At 44.9% G+C, this 24,295-nt stretch overlaps 1 protein-coding gene across 2 annotated transcripts in view; it reads left to right on the forward strand.

Moving 5' to 3' along the window:
• LOC140588912 (tripartite motif-containing protein 16-like) overlaps positions 1 to 24,295 on the forward strand; it is a 136,546-nt gene that overhangs the window by 5,492 nt on the left and 106,759 nt on the right. The window contains exons 3-6 of one of the 2 annotated variants that reach the window (XM_072711566.1): positions 146 to 379; positions 551 to 710; positions 1,254 to 1,313; positions 14,846 to 15,757. In XM_072711566.1, coding sequence (XP_072567667.1) covers positions 146 to 379; positions 551 to 710; positions 1,254 to 1,313; positions 14,846 to 15,378 — 987 coding nt within the window. In that variant the 3' untranslated portion in view covers positions 15,379 to 15,757. Of the gene's footprint in view, positions 1 to 145; positions 380 to 550; positions 711 to 1,253; positions 1,314 to 14,845; positions 15,758 to 24,295 lie in introns of those variants that run through there. The other variant, XM_072711567.1, reaches the window with a different exon arrangement.

Raw genomic sequence — 24,295 nt, forward strand, 5'->3', positions numbered from 1 at the left:
CAGCATGGTGACGCTCCAAACCCCAGCCCTGTGCTGTTTTTATACCTCCTGTCAGCTCACATCACTATTGTACAATGAGGCTCTCTGGAGTCTCAAAAGGGGCCAATTGTAATTTACTGTCCTCTGCTCCATGTGTCACCAACAGAGCTCAGCACAGTCAGCAGTGGAGGACATCGAGAGGATCTTCACTGAGATGATCTGCTCTATTGAGAGAAGACGCTCTGAGGTGACAAAACTGATCAGAGATCAGGAGAAGTCTGCAGTGAGTCAGGCTGAAGGAGACATGGAGAGACTGAAGCAGGAGATTGATGAACTGAAGAGGAGACACTCTGAACTGGAGCAGCTTTCACACACAGAGGATCACATCCATTTCCTCCAGGTAACAGAACAGCTACTTTGACAATAAGAAAACCAGAGTATTCAAATGGATGCATGTTCTCATTTGTATTTCAGATAGTCTGTCATTTGTCAGATGTTAATGGTCCTGTTAATTACATTACAATACACATTTGTTTTGATGAAGCTGTTTAATCACACTGTGTGTCTGTAGAGGTGCCAGGGTCTTCCTGTCACCCCTGAAGCTGGATTTGGACCCAGAATCTCTGTCAGTCCAAGATCTGATTTTGGGAATTTAAGGAAGGAGGTTTCTGAACTGAAAGATCAACTGGAGAATGTTTGCAGAAAGAAAATGGCAGAGATCCATCATACAGGTTAATACATTTTCTAGTCTGTTCATGTTCATATAGACCAGGGGTGGCCAATCTTACCCAGAAAGGGCTGCTGTCTGTGGGCTTTTGCTGGATTACTAATTAGAGGACTGATTGGCTGAAGAGTCCTCATACCTGGGGTCGAACAGCTGACCTAAAGGTTATCCGAAAAACCTGCATATACTCTGGCACTTTGCGGGTAAGACTGGCCACCCCTGATGTAGACCATGCAGAGAGAGTTTGCAGTACAGTCAGCCTCACATTTGTGTGACCAAGTCAGTTTGTTTTCAGTAAGTTTGAATCTTTGTGATAACTGGCGAAAGAGCTCCACATTCTACTGGCTGCAAAACCCAGATCACATGAAACATGTTTCTTCTACATTATAGAAACAAAAATCTGTATTAAGTGAAACTTACAATGATTTGCAGTTTGTAAAAATGCCTGATATTGTTCCCCTATTGCTGCTGTCTCCACAGTGAGTGAAGTCCATCTCTCGCAAGTAAATTCCTTTTACTCACATCCCTGTTTCTCTCTGTCTCTTTCCAGTTACCAAAGACACCGTCCTACCAGAATTAGTGCCTAGGACCAGAGCAGAATTCTTACAATGTGAGTCTGTTCACACACACGCTTCTCTCTCCCTGTATAAGATGTTTTATTGTGTTTCATTTTCTTCTGCTAGTGGAGCTTCTCTTTCTCTCTCCCTCTGACTCTTGGCTTTTCACATTCACATGATCTGTTTATGTCAGTAACCTTTGAATTCAACTGCGAAGCAAGGCAAGTTCATTCAGGGTGCTTTTCCACTGCACCAGGTACGGTACATTTGGTACTTTCCCTTTTCCATTGACTTCCGTTTGAGTACCAGTACCAAAAGTTCCAGTACACAAAGTACCCTTTCTTTTTTGGTACCTCGGAACTTTGGGGTGGGAATTGCAAACACATTCATTGTTGATTTAAAATATAATTTTAAAAATCCTAAAAGCCCAAATAACAAATAAATTTTTTTGCAAGTCCTTACGGACTTTCAGACATACGAACAAAGAGATTTGTAAGTCCACATTGTGTTCATTGGGCTCCCGTTTCCTATCCGCAACATCAATTTATTTTTTTCTGTGCGCCAATTCCGCCTAGTACGACTTTTGGCCCCTACTCCCGCCGCACTGCAGCATAGTGTGCGTACTTCCAACATCCCAGTTACCACCTTCATCCCAAAGGAAATGGAGTCCAAAAACCTCAGCCAGTTCAGAGTCATTGCCCTGCTAAACTTGGAGGGGAAAATCTTCTTCTCAATCCTGGCTATATGCCTGACCAACTTCCTCCTAGTCAACAATTACATCAATACTGCCTGCCAGAAGGCAGGCGTCCCAGGGTTCCCTGGCTGCGTGGAACATTTGGGAACAAACCCAGAGAGCCAGGCACAGCAAGTCGGACCTGCATGTCGTCTGGTTAGACCTCGCAAACGCCTTCGGCTCAGTTCCCCACCAGCTCATCACCTTCGCCCTGGAGTTTTTCCATGTACCATCAAGCATCCAGAAGCTGATAGCAAACTACTTCAATAGCCTATATGTTTGCTACACAACCCGGGACATCACAACTGCCTGGCACCAGCTGGAGAAGGAAATAGCAATGGGATGTTCCATCTCTTCCATCCTCTTTACATCTGCTTTCCAGATTATCCTGATAGGTGGGAGACAAATGGTTGGAGGGGCAAAGCCCCAAACAGGCCAACGACTCCTGCCCATATGGAGTTACATGGATGATGTCACCACGCTCCTCCAAACAGCAGCATGCACAGCAAGACTCCTAAAAAGGCTGGAGGAATTGCTAGCATGGGTCCGCATGAAAATCAAGCCCACAAAGTCCTGCAGCCTCTCAATCCAGAAAGGGAATGACATCATGTGTTTCACCGTGGATGGCGAAAGGATTCCCCTGGTAGTGGAAGAAGCAGTGCGAAACCTCGGAAGGCTATATACGGCTGATCTTCCCGACAAGCATATGGCCTCAGCTGTTACAACTCAACTCATGGACGGCCTTCACAAGATCAATCAGTGCTCCCTGCCTGGAAAATTCAAGGTTTTGTGCAACCAGTTCACCTTGAACAAACGCATAATGTGGCCACTGAAGCTGTGCGAGATCACCATGACAACGGTCCTGAAACTGGAAGCAAAGGCCAACAATTACATCAGAAGGAGATTCGCCAGACCCGTCTATCCGAAATGCAGAAAGTGGAATGTAGCACAAGCAGTGGATATAGCCACAGAGAGGCTGAAACACCAGGAGATTGTGGGCTTTATGCAGCCTGGCAGAGCTGGATTAGGATGGGAAACAGCAGCACTAAGATGGTCTAAAGCCAGCAAGAAGGAGAGGAAAGATCTCATCATCTCCTAGGTGACCAAAATGGATGAGGAGCACTACAAAGTTACAGCAGTGAGCCAACAACAGCACGGCAAATGGTCCACCTGGGAAGCTGTGACCAGCAGGACCATTACCTGGGCGGATATGAGGAGCTCAGCCCCCGTAACCTTTACACCTGGTATCGCTCAGAAGAACCCTGCTACCTCTGCAGCTCCCCAAACCCAGGCCTCAAGCACATCCTTTGCAGCTGCAAGGCAGCACTGGCACAGGGCAGATATAGATGGTGGCACGACAAAGTCCTGTGCAAGCTGGCTGAGCTGCTGGAGACACGGAGGCGGGAGGTAAACTGTGCCAGCATCCCATCATCCCAGGGATGTATCCAGTTCGTTAGGCAAGGGGGAGTAGCACAGTGCAGCTCCAATGCAGGGGTGTCGGAGAGAGTGATCAGCCCCCCCCGGCTGCTGGCCCACAGAGTATGAGACACGCGCTGTTTTACTTGCAAGGGTGCACACCGCAGTGTAGCTACAAGGGTGTGGCACCACGAGAGGGTTTATTTATACTTTAAGGTGATCAGGTTACATTGTGGGTGTGAACAACATTTCGAGTGGGATAGAATGGGATGTGGAAGTGGGAGTGGAAATAGGAACAACAGAACGTACAGCAGAGGTGGGCTCGTCTGCTGCACGTGATAGAAAATTACTGTTAAGCACTTACACAGTTGCCATATAAAACAAGCTATACATTCATAAGAATACACATGAGTGATAATATATAAACAATTCCAACCCAACAAGGGGTCACCCTCTTGTCCCCGGGGGTAGAGAGGATTTAGGTCGCCAGCTGAAATTTCCGGTGCAGATCACCAGTTCACCCCTTCGCCCTGACATAGTGCTCTGGTCAGCACCCGCCAAAGTAGTCATTCTGGTGGAGCTGACCGTCCCATGGGAGGAGGAGATGGAGGCTGCCTATGAGAGGAAGAAAGAGAGGTGTGCAGACTTGGCTGCTGCATGCTCTCAAGCCGGCTGGAGGGCTCTTACATTCTCAGTGGAAGGCTTTGTTGGAACATCCATGCAGCGGCTCCTGAAAACCTTTGGTCTCACAGGCCACAGGAAGAGGAGAGCAATGCAAGATCTAGCTCATGAGGCAGAGCAAGGGAGCTTCTGGGTCCGAAGGAAGGACAAGGCGTGGGGTAGAGAGGGATCTTAGGGCAGGCTGCAGGGAGTGTTAGGGAAACGTCCCTTTCGCTGCTCCACCACCCTGAGATGTTCCGGGATTAAAGGAGCGAAACATCTGTGAAGGGAGGCTCCTGGCTGACGACCCTGCAGCCGGCCAAGCGGCACCATCGGAGGGGCGTCAGGCAGAGATGCTGAGCAGGTAGTTTTACCTGTGCTTGTATGTAGTTCATGCATAAAAAGCTGTGCATAACCTTTATTTTGATTCCTACCAGCAGAAATCCCTCCTGTCAATTGCTTGTCCTGCAGAAATCTTTGAACTAGAGACTTCATCTTTCCCTTGCACCATTCTGGGTCTCTGCTCATGATGGAGGCTCCAAACATGCAATCTGCCTGACAGTGGGGTATTTCAAAGGGCTCTTTTCTTGCACTTTCTTAACAATTCTGGAGAGGCACCTTATGCAGTCTTTTCTAAATTCGAGGGCAGTGAGGTCACCTACTCTGTTACTACTCTTGCTCGGATTAATCGCCTCCGCCCCCGGAGTTTTTCCCCGCTAAACGTAAGTATATCACTATGGCTCCTGTCGTTTGCTCCGAGTGCAGTATGTTTAGTTATTCTTCTCCCGTCATTAGCGGTACGTTTGTCTGCGATAAGTGTAAGCTAGTTGCCAGGCTGACGGAGAAGATCGCAGACTTAGAGGGACGCATCCAGACGTTACGGGAGATTCAGGAGAGTGAGAGTTTTATTGACGCAGTGTTAGCGGCTCCGGATATGTCCGCTGTAGTGAGCCAGTCTCACCCCGCTCCGGCAGCAGGGCCTTCGCAGCAAGGCGAGTGGGTGACGACCCGGCGGCATAGCCGTAAGTCCAAACAGGACTCACACCGGCACCATTCACCCATTCGCGTTTCCAACAGGTTCTCCCCACTCAGTGAAACACCCACTGAGCCGCCTGTTGAAAGCGCTCTAGTAATCGGCGATTCTATACTAAGAAACGTGAGAGTAGCGACTCCAGTGGCCGTAGTTAATTGTCTCCCTGGTGCCAGAGCGACCGACATCTTATCAAACTTAAAAGTGCTGGCTAAGAGTAAACGTAAGTATTCGCATATTGTTATCCACGTCGGCACTAATGATGTCCGATTGAGGCAATCGGAGATCACTAAAGCAAATTTCATAACGGTGTGCAGCCTTGCGAGGAAGATGTCCGCGTCAGTAACATGCTCTGGCCCCATCCCTGCTAGATGTGGCGACGAAATGTACAGCAGATTATCGTCGTTGCATCGCTGGCTGTCGGAATGGTGCCCGATAAATGGTGTGGGTTATATAGACCATTGGCGGACATTCTGGGGTATGCCTTGGCTTTTGAAGAGGGACGGTATTCACCCCACATGGGCTGGTGCCGATCTCCTGTCAAAAAGCATAGCTCACAGTCTTAGGGCAGATTGCTGACTAACCAGAGCCAAGCCAAGGCGGCAGGCAAAACGGCTTAACCGACCGCCTGCTAGTCGCTTAGAGTCGTCACCCAGGCTTCATATTATTGAGACTGTGTCTGTTCCCCGCGGTTTTAATCGTAGGGGGTCATTCCATCGTAGTTCGTGTCTTAAAAACCTTAGAGAAATTAGACCTATTTCAACTCTGGATAGTAGGTGTAATGCAAACCTAAAACTTGGACTCCTGAACATTAGATCGCTGGCTCCTAAGACATTGCTCGTAAATGAAATCATTACTGATTTTAATCTTGGTGCCCTATGTCTTACTGAGACTTGGCTAAAACCGAATGAGTTCTTGGCACTAAATGAATCCACTCCAGCTGAATATAGCTATAAGCATAATCCTCGACCCGATCGCAAAGGTGGCGGAGTTGCTGCAATATTTAAGACCGACCTAGGAGTGCGTGAAAATACTGGTTAATGCTTTAGTACGTTTGAATTTATTATTCTAAGTCTTGCTAGCACATCTAAGTGTAGTTCTACACCTCCAATCACCATTGCCATTGTGTATAGACCGCCAGGCCCCTATAGCAATTTCCTTAAGGAATTTGCAGATTTCTTAACAAGCTTGGTGGTTACTACCGAGGCCTTGATTGTTGGTGATTTTAATATTCATATGGAAAATGAAAGTGATCCAGTAACAAAAGCATTTACTACCATTCTTGACTCTGTCGGTGTACATCAGAATGTAACTGGGCCAACTCATGCCTGTAACCACACCCTAGACCTGATTCTTAGTCATGGTGTCCTGGTAGAACACATATCAATTATCCCTCAGAATCCTCTACTTTCAGATCATTACCTTTTAACATTTCAAATACAACATAACTCCCCTAAGGCCCCAGGCCAGAGGTACGATACTAGACGTTCCATAGCCTCATTATCCACTGCAACTTTTCTGGAACAGCTCCCACAGTCCTTTAACCTAACCTCTGAAGTGTCATGTGTAAATGAACTTGAACAGGTAACCATGAACATGGTAGAATCATTTCGTACCACTCTTGATCATGTAGCACCACTCAAGAAAATAAAACATAGAGATAAGAAACCTGCCCCCTGGTACTCTAACCGTACACGTGAACTTAAACAAGCTTCACGAAAGCTAGAACGCAAATGGCGGTCAACAAAATTAGAAGTTTTTAGATTTGCCTGGAAAGAGAGCCTGTCTAAGTATAGACATGCACTAATGACTGCTAGGTCTATGTATCTCTCTAAACTAATAGAAAATAACAAAACCAATCCTAAATTCCTATTTGAATCTGTATCTAGGTTAACAAAGAATCGTTCAATGTTAAACTCACAAGTCCCAGAAGCTCTTGGTAGTGATGCCTTTATTGCGTTTTTTAATAATAAAATAACCACGATTAGACATACCATCACGAGCACGCCCACGGTTGCACACAACCACCAATCCTCTGCTAGTGCTAGTGTTATTAGTACTAATGATAACACCTTTGAATGTTTCACTCCTGTAGTGCAGACAGAACTCCTTCAGTTAATTTCCTCTTGCAAACCCACTACTAGCCTTGTTGACCCAATACCCACCAATCTACTTAAGGAAATTGCACCACTGATTAGCACTACATTGTTAAACTTGTTAAACTCATCTCTTAGTCTTGGATATGTTCCTAAATCTTTTAAAATGGCTGTTATTAGACCTATCCTAAAGAAACCAAATCTTGAACCTAGTGACTTAGGAAACTACAGACCCATCTCAAATCTTCCCTTCATTGCTAAAATTCTAGAGAAAGTTGTTGCTCACCAGCTGTCTTCCTTTCTTCAAGATAATAATGCTAACGAGCTATATCAGTCTGGTTTCAGACCCAATCATAGCACAGAAACGGCCTTAGTCAAAGTGATAAACGACTTGCTTATGGCTTCTGACCGTGGCTGTATATCGCTATTATTCTTACTGGATCTAACTGCAGCATTCGATACTGTAGACCATAATATTCTTTTGGACCGGCTGGAAACATTGATTGGCATTAAAGAGACAGCACTACTGTGGTTTCGTTCATATTTAACTGATCGTTACCAGTTTGTCCATGTAAACAATGAGTCATCCATAGCCACTAAAGTAAGATATGGTGTCCCGCAGGGATCAGTGTTGGGCCCACTACTGTTCAATCTATATATGCTACCGCTTGGTAACATAATTAGAAATTACAGTGTTAATTTTCATTGTTATGCTGATGATAACTTCTAGATTGGACTACTGTAATGCCCTCCTTTCGGGTTGTCCATCTGGATCCCGACATAAACTTCAGTTAGTACAAAATGCAGCTGCCAGAGTTCTCACAAAAACTAAAAAATTTGATCACATTAGCCCTATCCTGTCTTCCCTGCACTGGCTACCGGTCAAGTTTAGGATTGACTACAAATTATTGCTATTGACCTACAAAACTCTGAATGGCCTTGCACCACAATATCTCAATGATCTTCTGGTCCCTTACAACCCTTCTCGCCTGCTCCGTTCACAAGGAGTAGGATATCTATTAGTTCCTAAAGTAGACAGGGCTACGGCAGGCTGCAGAGCATTCTCTTACAGAGCTCCGCAGCTGTGGAATGGTCTCCCGGCGGATGTGCGGGATTCAGGCACACTCTCGCTTTTCAAGTCTAGATTAAAAACGCACTTGTATAGCTTAGCGTATAGGAAACCTAGTTCTGGTTCCAGCTAGTCCCTCACTCCCAGTCAGACTAACAGTATGAGGTGAAGAGCTGGGTGGGGATCGGTGTCATTGGCTTTGGATAAACTGAGGCGTCAGTGCTGTCACTCTAGCTCTACACTAGAGTGCTGATGTTCAGGGAGTCCCCATGCCTGTGTTCCCGCCTGTTTCTCCCTCTTTCTCATGCTGCAATACCCAGATCTGCCGGAGCCTAGACGAATATTGCACTCGATCATTTTGCTTGCACTGCCTCTGGTTTCCTCAACTCTGGCTAATACACAATTTTTCTTACTTCCTCCCTCACCCCTTCTGGGGTGTGCTCCCTGGAGCACAATGTCATTGAAGAATTTATGCCTCTGCTGCCTGCAAGACAACTACCTCCACCTCCGGCAACTACCCTCCAACCTGCCTGCCCTTGGCTCAACACGATGCCTCGCCATCCTTCCCTGCGGCTGTGCCTCTATTAATCCTGCCATCGTGCATCAAGCACCCCGTGCCTGCACCGGTCGGCCGCTGCATTGAGACATATATTTCAACCCCTGTATTAGCTTAGTCATATCATCTTGTTTGTTTGACTCATCTGCCGGCCCCTGGAGGATGGGCTCCCCCTTTGGGTCTGGTTCCTCCCAAGGTTGCTTCCTCTTAGGGAGTGAATCCTTGCCACCGTTGCCTTTGGCTTACTCAATGGGGGGTCCTTACGAGGCAGAAATGTAAAGCGCATTGAGACAATGTAATGTTGTGATAATGCGCTATATAAATAAAATTGAATTGAATTTAATTGAATTTTGAAGAGCCTATCAAGGAGGGATAGCACACATCGAGTAATTGGTCTTCATGGCTACATAGGGAATGAATGCAGTGTATTTTAAGTTTTTTTAAGTATACATATTAAACAATAACAATGAATTACCTTAAGGGCAGACTCAGCACCCAAGCCAATGTCAACATTGACCCAGTTCCTCTGGTCATCAGGGTCAAGTTTGGTCATTTGAAAAGGAGTGATATCTTGGAGCAGCTCCCTTTTGATGAAACGTCTCACCAGACTCTATAAAATTAAAAATGAAAAAAAAAATGCAGAATACCCACTTAAATATTATAGAAAACAAAAACTTTAAAAACATTTTTAAATTAAGCAGATATCTGGCTCATCAGTCTGGTATTTCTTCAAGAATGGACAAAGAGTTCTGGAGATTGGCTGAAATCAGGGGATCTTCGTTCGCTGCTTAAATAGTATCAAAAGAGGAGGTTCCAGGGTATGGTAGCTCTTTTCCATGGACTGCCTCCACATACTCTTTAAGCTTTGGCCATACCTCAATGGCTCTCTCTGCAACAGGCAGATTTTCCACCCATCTGTGTCCACAGAATGGGAGTGGAAAAGAGATGAGCCTGTAAGTTTTGTATAATCTTCTGTTCTTGCAGGGACATTGTGAAAAACAAAGTGCATTGCTCTCAACAGTTTCTCAATATTCCATGTAGAGAAGCCAGTCTTGAGTGAATTGTGAAGCGTGTGCAATCCACAGCTTTCAACATTAATTAACTGCCGACCTCCATGTAGTTCAGCATGTTCTTGCTGGAAATTATTAAGAAACTTCCAGTTCACATTTACCCCATCCATATTGATGGAAAGGAGATTCTTCATGTCTAGTAGGCGCACACAATCCTAAGAAAAGAAATATTTTATTTAAACAATTAAACATGAGAAAGAAAAACTGAAACGATTACACCATGTTTGATTGCAAATTTGCTTATAAATTCAGAAATATTTTAAAACTCCATCTAAAAGCAATATGCTTCAGTTAAATGAACACATCTTGTATCTTTAAATCATCCAAATAACATTCCATGAACAAAAACTCTGACTACACTTACTTTGAAATGGTGCTGCAGATCTTCAGGCTTTGAATGTTCCATGAACTGTGATCCAAGATAACGTGACTGGACACCACCAGCCTCCCAAAATCGAACATGGACATCTAGTCGTTTATTTTTTGTTGACCGGTTGAAACTTTCATCAAACAGCAGTACAAATGGTCCTGCATTTTTAGCTGCAGAAATCAGTTCGTTTTTGAAGTGTGGGGCAAGTCCAAACTTTAAAATGTAGCTAGTTTTGTCCTTTCCACAGGTGAAAGATTTGGCTATTTCTGAATCCAAAAACATTACCTAGAACAACTCAGAAACACCTTCATTGGATGCGTATGAGTGGTGCTGCACGGCAGTGTTCAGACACCAGAGAACCTCCCCCTGCAGTGTCGCACTCGGTGCTCGATGTTCCGACGGTAGTGTTCACTACAGCTGCAGTTGTGCTGTTTGTGGTGGTCGCGGTAGTTGCTGAAGACATTACGTTGTTGGTTACAGAAAAGTAACTAGCCACAGTTGACTGTGTCTACCTCTTACACCTGATTTGTGACTGTCTGACTGCATGTGAGATTTCACACAGAAATCTTCTTTTCAAACATCTGGTTTTCCGACCGGTCGGAAGCTCATACATGAGTGGAAAATTAAAATGCAAATGGTGCTATTTCACTTTAATTTTCATTTTTGCAGGTTTTTTGCGCACAGACTTTGAAAACTAAATGGCAAATTGGAGATTGTATTTTCTTTCTATCATTTTCATTTTATTTTTTGCAGAAAATACCTCCCATAGTTTTGACATACAACGTTCAATAAAACTGGTGGGGGGGGATTGTACAATCACTGCCTACACAGTGAGCTGCTAATTTTGTGGTACTGCTGCAGCATTCTCTGTACAGACACTCCTCACTTAACGGCCGAGTTCCAATCCTACGACTAGGTTGTGAAGCTAATCCAGAGTCTTTTTTATTATTGCTTTAGACTTCATTCAGGCAAATCTGAAGCCAGTTTCCTCCAAATTCTTTCAATATATGAACATCCCAGCTAGAGAGAGAATCTGTCTGGACAATATTTGTACAATGTTTGTGACCTACAAGGCCCTTCCCCCCCTCACCTCGGCTACTCAGACCATGTCACTGTGTTCATGGTTCCTGCGTATAAATCCCTGCTGAAGCTCAACAAACCAGTCAGTAAGAGTGTGGCCAGCTGGTGCCGTCTCAGCTCTCCAAGACTGCTTTGAATCTACTGACTGGGACATTTTTAAGGAGGCTGCTATAAATGGTGATGCCATCAACCTGGAGGAGTATATAAACTCTGTGATCGATGACCACGAGAGCCGACCAAAAGCCCTGGATGATGAGGGAAATGCTCACACAGCTAAGAATCAGAAATGCAGCTTTAAGACCTAAAGACAAGGCTGCCTTCAGGACGCTGAGAGGCAACCTGTCCCGAGCTATGAGGATAGCCAATCAGGCACATGCACAGAGGATCAATGAACACTTTAATTGCACCAAAGACACAAGCCGTATATGGCAGGGAATTCAGCCAATCACGATCTACAAGCCCAACCCACACATCAGTAGTAGTGATGTCTCCCTTCCAGAAGAGCTAAACAACTTTTTTGCAGACTCTGAAGTACAGAATAAGGAGCCAACGACAAGTTACTCTGTCTGTCCACAGCTGATGTGAGGAGTTCTCTATCCAGAGTCAACCCACACAAGGCTGCAGGACCTGACAACATAGCTGGCCGTGTGCTGAGAGAATGCACTGACCACCTGGCTGGTGTCCTCACAGACATTTTCAACACCTTTTTAAGCCAGTCGTCTGTCCCAGCATGCTTCACATCAACCACCATCGTCCCAGTGCTGAAGAAGCTATCAGTGACAGGCCTGAATGACTACTGCTCTATAGCACTCATGTCAATCATCATGAAGCGTTTTGAACGGCTGGTCATGGCAGCCATGAAGACCAATCTTCCTACCTCTCTAGACCCTCTCCAATCTGCATACTGGTCCAACAGGTCTACTGGGGACACCATACCCTCTGCCCGTCACCTTTCCCTGACACATTTGGATAAGAGAATCACATATGTTAGAATGTCATTCATGGACTAAAATGTGTCCCTCAAAGGCTGATTGTGGAACTGAGGGGGTTAAGCTTGAACACCACTCTCTGCAACTGGATCTCGGATTTCAGGTGTTTCAGGGCATGTCCAACTGGGAGGAGGCCCCGGGGCAGACCCAGAGATTATATATTATATATACTCTGAGAGATTATATATAATATATACCCTGAGAGATTATATATAATATATACTACATTATAGATTATATGTTATATATATTAGATTAGATAAGTGGCACAAAATGGATGGATGGATGGATGGATGGAACTGTATTGAAAAATAACGCTACTTATGAAAGGAGGCAAGTAAGAATTTCAAGTTAAAATTCCATTGTACTTTGTACACATGACACTGCTTTCTTAGAAACTTATACTGCCAATAAATTTTGAAGCCGCTGTACACAGAAGGACACAATAATGTTTGGAATATTTTCTTTCTTGCCTCTGAAAATATACAGTTCTTCTGGCCATTCATTCTTATAAAATCAGATGCTACTTTAATACTATCTGTACCGTATGTAAAGACAATGTCCCGTGACAAAACGTGACCATACTGCCACCCCAATTTCTGGTGGTACTGCACCTTGCGCATGCATCGCGTTAACCTCATGTAGCTGCACAGACGAAGCATGGTAGTTTGCAAACCCTACAGGCAATTTACAAGGTGATAAAACTGCTACATACATATAAATGCGTATGCATGTGTGTGCAGCCTTGTTCCGAATTGAAAATCTCACGCCAGCCAGTTGATCAAAGTTGGCAGCCCTGTGAACTGGCGCTTTGAATTTGTAAAACGTACACAAGCATGCTTGTGTATGTGTGCGCCTGTTTGTCTATACGCATGTGTCAGGTTGGGTCTTAGACTCCACCTGGAATAACATCTCAGGCTCTATTCCCCCCCGCCACACTCCCTGCCGGTGGATGGGGCCTCCGGCTGCCGATGCGTTGGTGGTTCTCGATGTCCGGGGTTGGATGCTCTGGTGTGTGCTGGCTCACTCTCGGCGGTTGCCTGACGGGGCCTGGCCCTCCCGGCTCTGTCGGGCCCTGGCTGGGGGGTGGGGGGGCCCTTGGATCTCTGGTCCCGGGCTCCGTTCTGCCCTGGTGTGGCCGGCTTTCGGCGGAGCCTGCGGGCTCGCCGCCACGGCCCCCTGGGGCTCCTGCGATGTGGCTGCCGGATGACCCCCCACCGGAACTATCCTCTGCCCTTTTCTGGGTGTCTGGGGCCCGGGTCTCCTCCATGTCAGCTTCATGTCCTGGGGGGGCGGGGCTGTGGCTCCCCACACACACTACTAGACATTTACATGGAGAAACCTTATGAACACCAGCGCACTGACACAAACAGGTGTGCGGACAGGTGCACATGGACGCGCGCTGTCTTGATCGGCTGTTGCTTCTGGGCATGTGTTGTAATGCTGGGTGTGTGTGCTGTTCAATAACATTTAATGTTTGATTTTCGATGTGATTCGTGGTTGTTGTTTTCTCTCTTCAGCAGACATTGAAGCAGATTCAGTTTTTCCTTTTTTTTGTTTTTCTCTCTCTCTCCCTCTTTCTCTATCCCCCTTCTTCAACTCCCCCCCCCCCTGCTCCCTTTCCTTCTCTTGAGGAAGTATGAGGAAGTAAATAAAAACAAATAAATAAATAGATAGATAAATAAATAAATATTTAAATAGAAATAAAGCAGTCCTCCGCAGAGGGGGGGTGGTGGAGAGGGAATAAAAGAATTTGTAAAACGTAGGGAAATATACACAGACCTCACTGCTGTGGCACGTGTTCAGGGAATATCAGAATAATAATTTACTAATAATAATACTTAAATATGGCAAGAGCAAAGTACACAGCTTGACCGGAGAACTATGAACGTTTCCGTGTACGCATGCGCGGTGCAGATACGCGAGTGTTGCGCTTTGCGGAGAACCAGCCTAGATGCGTCCGCGTCCGCGTTGGGAGCATCGCGTCGGCTCGCTGCTGGAGAGAGGTGTGTGTCCAAAGTGGTTTGTAAGAACTTCATATAGTGACGTAAAGACAAGCTCACTTTTAGTGGTAATCTGTGTCGTATAATTTTATGGTTAACATGTTTGATGAATGCTGTTTGTAATTTTATCTACCTGTAATTAAGCCTATTAGTTTAACACGAGCATCATTTCGCCCCGTCTTCCCGCCGGCGTCGCGCGGACGTCCGACATTTCCTGAGGTATTTCACATACTTAAATTTCTGCTTCGTTTTTATATTTTGTGTATCGTACAGAATAATAGAGCGCAGGCTAAAGTGCAGTTCGGTCCCCAGCGAGTCTCTCAGCGCGGCGTGTCTCACAGCGCAGGGGGCAGCCGGAGCGCCACAGACTCGGGCGGCTACATGAGTATATTGGGAATAAAATGTGTGTATTGGAGCGAGTTCTGTGTTAGTGAGTGTGTGAGGTGTGACAGTGATAATGATGGAGATGCTGGGCTTCGTGATGGGATTAATCGCTCTTCCTCTTGCCTACAGACTCCTGCCAGCTGACGCTGGACCCCAACACAGCACACAGAGACCTGTCTCTGTCAGAGGGGAACAGGAAGGTGACACGGGGGGCAGAGCAGCCATATCCTGATCATCCAGAGAGATTTGACTACTGGCACCAAGTTCTGTGCAGAGAGAGTCTGACTGGTCGCTGTTACTGGGAGGCTGAGTGGAGTGGAAATGGAGCCTGGATAGCAGTGACTTATAAAGGAATCGGGAGGAAAGGACGCAGTGATGACCGTCTGCTTGGAGACAATGACAAGTCATGGAGTCTGCGCTGCTCTCCTGACAGTTACTCTGTCTGGCACAATAATAAACAGACTGTCATACCCATAGAGCCCTCAGGCTCCCGCAGAGTAGGAGTGTATCTGGACTGGGCGGCTGGTACTCTGTCCTTCTACAGAGTCTCCTCTGATGGACTGACCCTCCTGTACAGCTTCACCTCCTCATTCACTGAACCCCTCTGTCCAGGGTTTTGTGTTTATAGAAACTCCTCTGTGTCCCTGTGCATGCTGGGATAGCTCACTGTGTGCTGGAGGAATCATTTTTACCTTATCAGAGTGTCACATGTCTCTGCTTCTCCATGGCAAAAAGGTAAAATCTCTGCTTTTTAACCAGTATAACCCTTTTTACTCTGTCTGAAGTGTGACGTATGTTAGACAGAAATAAATGATTGTTTGTTCAGCTTGCCAAACCCATGCAGAATATGACTGTTTTTCTCTGACTTGTGTTCTATGTTGACTGTGAATGCACAAAAACTGCCAAAACAAAATCATAGTACATGCAGCTGTACCAATAAATTTTAAAGTGAATTCTGATTCTGAATAAAATAAAATGTAATGAAATGTAATCCTGATGAATGGGGGGGCTTTTCCCCTCCCCTCTATATGTACATTTGATATATTTCTATCTGTATATTGTATTTGCTACCTGTACACTGACAATAAAGGCTTCCTATTCTATCCTATTACAGTTTTTCTCAATTGCTTTGGCTCAGTTCTCAAATGATTTTTTTATTTCCCAAAACATTAAGTTCAGATCTCTGAACAATTCGCTTCTTTTTCACATCAGATTGGAATTTCTTATTGATTTGAGCAAATTGCAAATGCTTTGGCACATGTGTGCAAAGAGTACATACAACTGTCTGCAGTTTGGACAACAAATAATTCCATATGGCTTGTTGATCAAAACTGATGACTCGATTCTCACTTACACTGTCAAACACTTCAGAACTTCTCAGACATTTTTTATTGTGTAAGCCATCACATTCAAAACGATCTATTCAATTATCATAATTAATATACATGAATGTATATTCTAAAATATATCTGACATTGACATTGTTTGTAATGTCTGCTAAATTGGCACATGACCTCTAATTGCAATCGCAATCTAATTGCAAATTACCTCTAATATGAATCAACCATTTACAGTTTTTCTCAGTCGCTTTGGTGCTTTTCTCACATCACTATTAACATTTGCACAGCAGTTAGTGTATTTCTCAAAACAATTAGTGCAAACTGCAAAACCTAGTGGATAACCTGCAAAAGCAGGTCACTTGCTCAAAATCGATAATCCATTCCTCAAAAGTAAGTATTCATGTCAATGAAACTGCCAGTGTCATCAAAATGAGAAGTCTTGACACCATCTTTATGAACAAGATAGTCAAATGGCTTTGTCATGTTTTCATTATGACAGTTTACAGTATTCAGTTTTCCAATGGAAAAAAAGGTCAGAACTCGGTGAGACTACCTGAAAATGCTCAAGACAGCACTATACACTTTTTGTACAGCCATTTACAGTAAAATCTACAGTAAAGTTTGACATTCCTGTAGTTAGGGAAGTAAGTGAGTACAAGACACTGAATACGTATGTTTCACATTTTTATTGTGTAGGCTGTTTGTAATTCTACAATCATCAGCAATCATTGTAATTCTAAATCATTCTGGCACATCCAGACGTTCCTGTCTGTCTGGCCACATATTTTCATCTACATCACAACGGATGTCATCCCTTGCAATGCAGCGAGGAAAGTATCTCCTGGAGTGGCGAATCCACCCTCTGCATGACTCTGCTGTGATGTCGTCACATGCTGCATCCATGGCTGCTAGCAGGGCCAATTGCGCATGTGAATGCCGGTCATAAACCTTCCACCTCCAGGCAGAGAAAAACTCCTCTATCGGATTAAGGAATGGGGAGTAGGGAGGGAGATATTCAACCAGCATTCTGTCATGTGCTGCAAACCACTGTCTGACCAGATGTGAGTGGTGAAAACGGACATTATCCCACACAACAACATACTTGTTGAGTTGGCCTCCACCCCTCTCATTCTCAGGGACTATGTCCCTGTAAAGAGTGTCTAAAAAGGTCAGGAGATGTTGTGTATTGTATGGACCAAGAAGGGGAATATGGGTGAGGATGCCATTGTCTGACATGGCTGCACACATTGTAACATTCCCTCCGCGCTGGCCTGGGACATCAGTGGTTGCTCTCTGTCCAATGCGATTTCTTCCACGCCTTCTGCCTTTGGCCAGATTGAAACCCGCCTCATCAACGTATATGAGTGTGTGCAGTAGTTCCCTGGCTTCCAGCTCCAGTACACGCTTTAGAGAGAGAGAGAGAAATGTAACAACTTTTCCTGTGTAACAATGCATTTTGTATGTTCTGTGAATATATACAGTATACAGAATTGCTAGTCTACTGCATGGAACTGCACAAAGTAAAACAGTTTACAGCGCTGAACATTAGAGTATACATAGAAGACATGATTTACCTGTACATACTGGTGACGGATCTCCTTCACTCTTTCACTGTTCCGTTCAAATGGCACTTTGTACAATTGTTTCATGCGCATTTCATTTCTCTTGAGCACTCTGTCAATTGTTGCAATTGACACAGATCCAATATTGCCAAATACACCGTTATCCTCTATGACAGCACTTTGAATTTCTTTCAACTTTATTGCATTGTTTGCAATCACCATTGCACAAATGGCTTCCTCTTGCTGCGGGGTAAAAAGGGGCCCTCTTCCACCTCTGCGAGGTTGTCTTTCAATCCTTTGTGGTGCAGATTACAGTAAAATTACAGTAATGTACACTAAACATGAGATATTATGAGATGTTGGATTACTGTCCAATACTATACATACCTGTTCTCCCTACGAAATGTTTGAATGATTGAATTCACAGTGGTTCTTCCAACATTTGGTTGCACCCTCCGACCAGCCTCAGCCATTGTGAGGCTGTGATTGACAACATGGTCAACAAGTGTTGCCCTAATTTCATTAGGAACCTGCCTATGTATTTGGCGTCTTCTCCCTCTTCCCCTGTTTTGTCCCCCCCGCATCCTCACCCCTCTTCCACGATGCTGACCTTCCATTTCTGTGTCACAGAATTGTAGAAATGGTACACACTATCTCCTGCTCGGTTCATATATGCTTGCCAATTGAGGGTTCATGGGATTGATCCATGAGTGACTGTGAACAAGTGGCTTGTCATTGGTTACAACTAATACTTCACACACCTCCTCGTCAGTGAAAGCTGAAGTTCACCTGAGAGAAATTGTTCAATTTAGGAGACATTTCCAGGAAAAAATAATAAAGAAAGGTATAAAATTTGCTTGACAGAATTTGATAACTAATTCAACAATTTTGTATGTAATGACTCAAGCAATGAAATGAAGACTATTAGTTTTATTGGGAACGACTATTCAGCATCCAAAAGTATAGTTCATTTTGACTGACATGACATAAGCAAATGATAATGTTATAAAACGGCAGAGAATTGTATGAAAGCAACTGATACATGTCCAAGGGCATTTGCAATTTGTTCAGAGGAAGGAGAAATTGCTACTATGATGTGCACAAATGACTAAATGTTGTGGAGGTTGCACTAATGGTTTTGAGACTTTTCATTCTGATGTGAGAAAAGCACCAAAGCGACTGAGAAAAACTGTAACCATTTAACCAATCAACTTTGGGAGTATATATATGTAGATTGCCCACAGCACAATCACTGCTGTAGAATTTTTTGAGAATGGAGGACATCACAACCCTGAACTGCAGCAACATGCTCGTGGAAGAGCAATTGGAAGGCGTGTAAGAATACGTGGTGGTGGTAGAGGAAGAAATAATCGAGGAAGAGGTGGAAATAGAAGAGTCAGAGTCTCTGATGAAATCAGAGCCACACTTGTGGATCATGTCATAAATCATGGTTTTACAATGGAAGAGGCTGGTCGAAAAGTACAGCCTAATGTAAACAGGTCCACAGTGTCATCAATTGTGCAAACCTTTCGTAGGGAAAACAGGTAAATATGTATTTTTTTGTTTTACAGTATGTAAAGTATTTTTACAGTATAAACAACAATATTATAAAGGTAAATGCAAGTCTATTTGTTTATTCTATAGAACTGCACGACAACCTCGCGCTGGTGGCAGAGCAGCAGTATTTAACCAACTGCAAGAACAAGAAATTTGCAACATGGTCATAGCCAACAATTCCATCAGGCTAAGAGAGATCCAAAGTGCAATCATAAATGACAATAAGGTCTTTGCAAATATAAATTCTGTCAGCATTTCCACCATAGACAGAGTTTTAAAAAGACGTCAGATGACTATGAAACAGCTCTATAAGGTACCATTTGAGAGGAACAGTGAAAGAGTCAAGGCGTTGCGGTACCAGTATGTCCAGGTAAACCATTGGTGTGCACTTAGTGAGTTTTCCTGTATTTCTAAGATGCCTGTATTACTTTACTGTAAGTTTCAGAAACCCATAAGAAAATACATTTACTGTTACATTTTTTCCTGTGTTTCTTCATAGAGAATCATGGAGTTAGAAGTACATGAAACGACCCACATTCTTGTTTTTGTGGACAAGGCTGGGTTTACAGTTTTTTTGGATTGCTTACACACTAAAATTAAACGTAGTACACTATTAGCAAAACCTTACACTCAAGAAGCAAAACATCAGCCCATATTTGCACAACTATAAGCACATTGTCAACCTCACACTTGTTGCAAAACTCTACACACAGTGATTTGCAAAACACTAAACACACTTAACATACATCACACACAAAAATCTATCATGAAGTCACTTCCTTGCAATACCAAAGCACTGACTGTCAAATTACCGCACCGTCCAACCAATTGGTTCAACATAGTCATCAGGTGTGCAAACACTTGTTTGCTTAATTGTAGACACACCAATCAGGTGTTTAAGCACTATAAAAAGCAGCAGGTGAGTTCATTGGTCTTCAAGCACAATGGAAAGAGTCAGAGAAAGAGTAAGACGACGAGGAGGACAACGAGGAGGAGGACGAGAAGGAGGAGGAGGAAGGGGAGGAAGAGGAATTACAGTTTTTCTCGATTGCTAAAACACTATAACCAATCTTTTGAACTAAAATTTCAAAACCATAATGTTATTTTTCAAAAAGCACACCCATTTCCCTGAACTATAAACACTATTCCCCTGCTTTAACACATGAGTCAAATTTGGTGAACTGTTACTGCAAAACTATACACAGAAATCCCTACATTTTTCAGTGCTTACACCATGTGGTCATTTAGAAAGCACTAGCATTCAATAATGTTAACTTAAGTCAGCAGAGTTTAAGCTCAGTTAGCACACAATTAACCAAGTGGAAACACTAGGAGTCAAAATTTATCACACACCAATCAGAAACTTTGATGGATAGATAAAAGGGCCAAAGTCAGCTCATTCAGGTTTGAAACAATGGATCCAAAGAGATGCAAAGGAGGAGGTCGAGGAAGAGGAGTAGAAGGAGGTCCAGGACATCAGGGAGGACGAGGTGGAGGAACATAATTGGCCATCGGGCTATTGTAAATGTCCCTAGTCAGCGTGGAGGGAATGTCACTATGTGCGCAGCCATCAGCCAACGAGGGGTACTCCACCGCCATGCCATTCTAGGACCCTATAACACTATGCTTCTCCTTGCTTTTCTTGATGGTCTAAGACAACATATGTTCCAGCTGGACTACAGGGAACCAGCACAGCCAGAGCAGCCTCACTACGCTGCTCTGGTTCATGACTGGTTTACCAATAACCCAAGGTTTTCTAACATCTTTCTGCCTGCATACTCTCCCTTTCTAAACCCGATAGAGGAGTTATTTTCGGCATGGCGGTGGAAAGTGTACGACAGAACCTTATGTCCGTGTTCACCTCCTCCAGGCCATGGAAGAAGCCTGCCTAGACATATCAGTAGATGCATGCCAGGGGTGGATCAGGCATGCATGAGGATTTTACCCCCGCTGCCTGGCTAGGGCCAATATAGCCTGTGATGTGGATGAGATTCTCTGGCCTGACCCAGACCAAAGACAGGATGCTGAGGTGGAATAATGTTTTTGGTGTGTGTTGTACTGTATAGTACATGAATAAAAATGTGTCACTGTATATACATTGGTTGCGTCTTTTGTGTTCATCATGTGAAAAGATTTTTGAGGGGAAGAACCACAAGCAACATAACTTGCCAGTTTTGGCAATATTGTTTTTAATTTATTGCACCAATGTGTAAGACTATGTTGCAGTGTGTGTGTTTTTGAGGCCTTGTGTGTGATGTCTGTGGGCAAAGTTTGGTTTTTCAGCAACAGTGAATGGTTTTGAGTGTAGAGCTTCATTTTGACCTGAAAATACGATGTTTGGGAAATTGGGTGAGACGTTATGGATTTGTGTTTACTGTTTTGAGAATACGAGGCATAGTTTCAAGAAGTGTGTTTAAGCAATCGAGAAAAACTGTAACAGAGGAAGAGATGGAGGCCATGCTGGAGGTAGAAGAAGAGGAAGAGGAAGAGAAAGACAAAGACAAGAAGGTGCTCAAAGAGGACCGAATCTGACAAATGAGATCCGCGCAACACTGGTTGACCACGTTGTCAAGCACGGCCTGACGCTGAGGGAGGCTGGACTGCGAGTACAGCCAAATCTAAGCCGATACACAGTGGCAAGTGTGATAAGAACATTTCGGCTGGAAAATAGGTATTGTACAAATATCACCATATCAAAAACATCTGCACGGTTTCAGTAACTGCTCTACAGTACTGCATTCTATGCAGTATCAGCACTTCTGTTACCTTGTCCTGTGAAATATACTGTACTATTGTTTACTGTTTTTTTTCTACATAGGATTGAGGGTCAGGAACGACAAGGGGGAAGGCCTCCTATGTTCACAGAACAGCAAGAGAGGGAGATAGTAAACATGGTTTTGGCCAACAATGCTATAACACTCAAACGGCTCCAAGCTAACATTGTCAATAACCATGCCAGTTTCAACGATATCCATCAGGTCTCAATATCAACACTGGCACGCATCCTAAAAAAAACCATATTCAAATGAAGCAAATTTATTGAGTGCCTTTCGAGCGCAATTCCGAAAGGGTGAAACGACTGTGGCATGATTATGCAGAGGTATGTATTCACTTTAGCAGTGTGATCTTGCATACTGTCTCATAATCTTTTACTGTACTGTAATATGTATACTACATCTACACTGAACTACACAATTTTGCCTGACACTGTTCTTCAGGTAGTTTTACGAATGGATGGAGAGGAGATCCAGCATGAGTTCATTTACGTAGACGAGGCTGGGTTCAACCTGACGAGAACACGAAGGAGGGGAAGAAACGTCATTGGCCACAGGGCTATAGTCAATGTCCCAGGGCAACGTGGGGGAAATATAACACTTTGTGCAGCCATTACACAGAATGGGGTCCTCCACCGCCATGCCCATATGGGCCCTTACAACACAGCACTCATACTTACATTCTTGGACCAATTGCACAACATAACAGCAGCAAATCAAATCGATCATATGCAATACATTGTTGTCTGGGACAATGTGTCTTTCCACTCCTCTGCTCTGGTTCAGAACTGGTTTCAGCAACATCCACATTTCACCGTCCTATATCTTCCACCGTACTCTCCATTCCTCAACCCTATAGAAGAGTTTTTCTCGGCCTGGCGGTGGAAGGTATATGATCTCCGTCTCCAGGCTGAGGTACCCCTCATCCAAGCCATGGAGGAGGCCTGTGACCAGATGGAGGTAGCAGCAATACAAGGATGGATTCGTCATTCAAGACGTTTCTTTCCAAGGTGTCTTGCTAATGACAACATTGCCTGCGATGTTGATGAAATTATCTGGCCATATCCAGCTAGGCGAAGAGACAATGTCTAGTGTTTTTTTTGTAACAGCAAACTTACAGTACAATACGTAAAGTGACATGTTGTTACAGTACTATGAATCTCCATGTCAACATTTTGGGCATGTTGAGAAATAAATGAGTTTCTTCAGTGTGCAACATTGGTCTTGTGTAGTGTTTGGTGGATTTACTTTATATTTGTACTTTGTTGATGGTAGCCTACTCTAATCATAGGGAAGTAGAAGTGCTAAAAGTGTTTTAGGTTTATCACAGCAGAGTGTAACTCGTGCAAACAGAGTATGGTAAATGTAAAACGTGTGTGTCAGCTTCGGGGCGGGCGAGCCGTGGAAACAGGTGAGAGCAGCCAGGAAGTCGGGTAAACTTGGTTTTATTAACCAAAAGACGGACAATACAGACAATACAATGACGGAACTGGGGACTACGGACTTAGACACGGACTAAATACACTAAACAAGCTGAGGGAAACGAGCAACAGGTGAGATCCATCGGGGAAGAACACGAGGTAATGAGGGGGGCGTGGCACACATCGGGATCGTACGGAGCAGGGTGTGACAGAACCCCCCCCCAAAGGCGCGCACACCGGGCGCGCCAGAGGAGAGGCGACGGACGAGACGAACCGGGAAAACAGGACCTGGAAAACAAAGCAGAACGTCAACCAAAAACAGGGAACAGAACGGAGACGCAGAACAAGAACAGGGACGAGAAGAAGGACAAGACACGACACAGAACAGGGAAGGCAGACAGGCAGACAAGGAAGGGAGACACAGAAGGGGAGACAGGCGGAACAAAAGGGCCAGGAGGGAACGGAGGAGGAACAAAGGGACGAGGAGCAGAGACAGGCGGGACAAACAGAAAAGGAGGAGGAACAAGGGGAGCACGAGGGAGCCCAGGCGGGCGACGGGCAGCGGCCGGAGGGGCCGCAGGCGGGAGGGAGAAGGGAGCTGAAGGGGACCACCCAGGGGCCAAGGGAACGGGACGAGGGAGTGACGGAGGGGACACGGAGGGAGCAGGAGGGAACACCGGTGCAGGCAGGCAAAAGGGGGAAGCCGCGGCAGGCGGAGGCGCAGCCGGAGCCGGCGAAGGCGCCGTCCGACGCCCAGCCGGAGCAGGGGGCCCGGAGGCGACCGACACGGAGCCGGAGGAGGGACCGAGGACCGGCACCGAGGATCCAGGGGGGGACCCGGCGGCGACCGCCGACCCCGAGCCGGAGGAACCGCAGGCAGCCACCGAGCCACAGCCAGGGGCTGAACGGGCGAGCCAGGGGGCAG

Source organism: Paramormyrops kingsleyae, chromosome 4 (assembly GCF_048594095.1).
Source record: "Paramormyrops kingsleyae isolate MSU_618 chromosome 4, PKINGS_0.4, whole genome shotgun sequence".
Taxonomy (NCBI): Eukaryota; Metazoa; Chordata; class Actinopteri; order Osteoglossiformes; family Mormyridae; genus Paramormyrops; species Paramormyrops kingsleyae.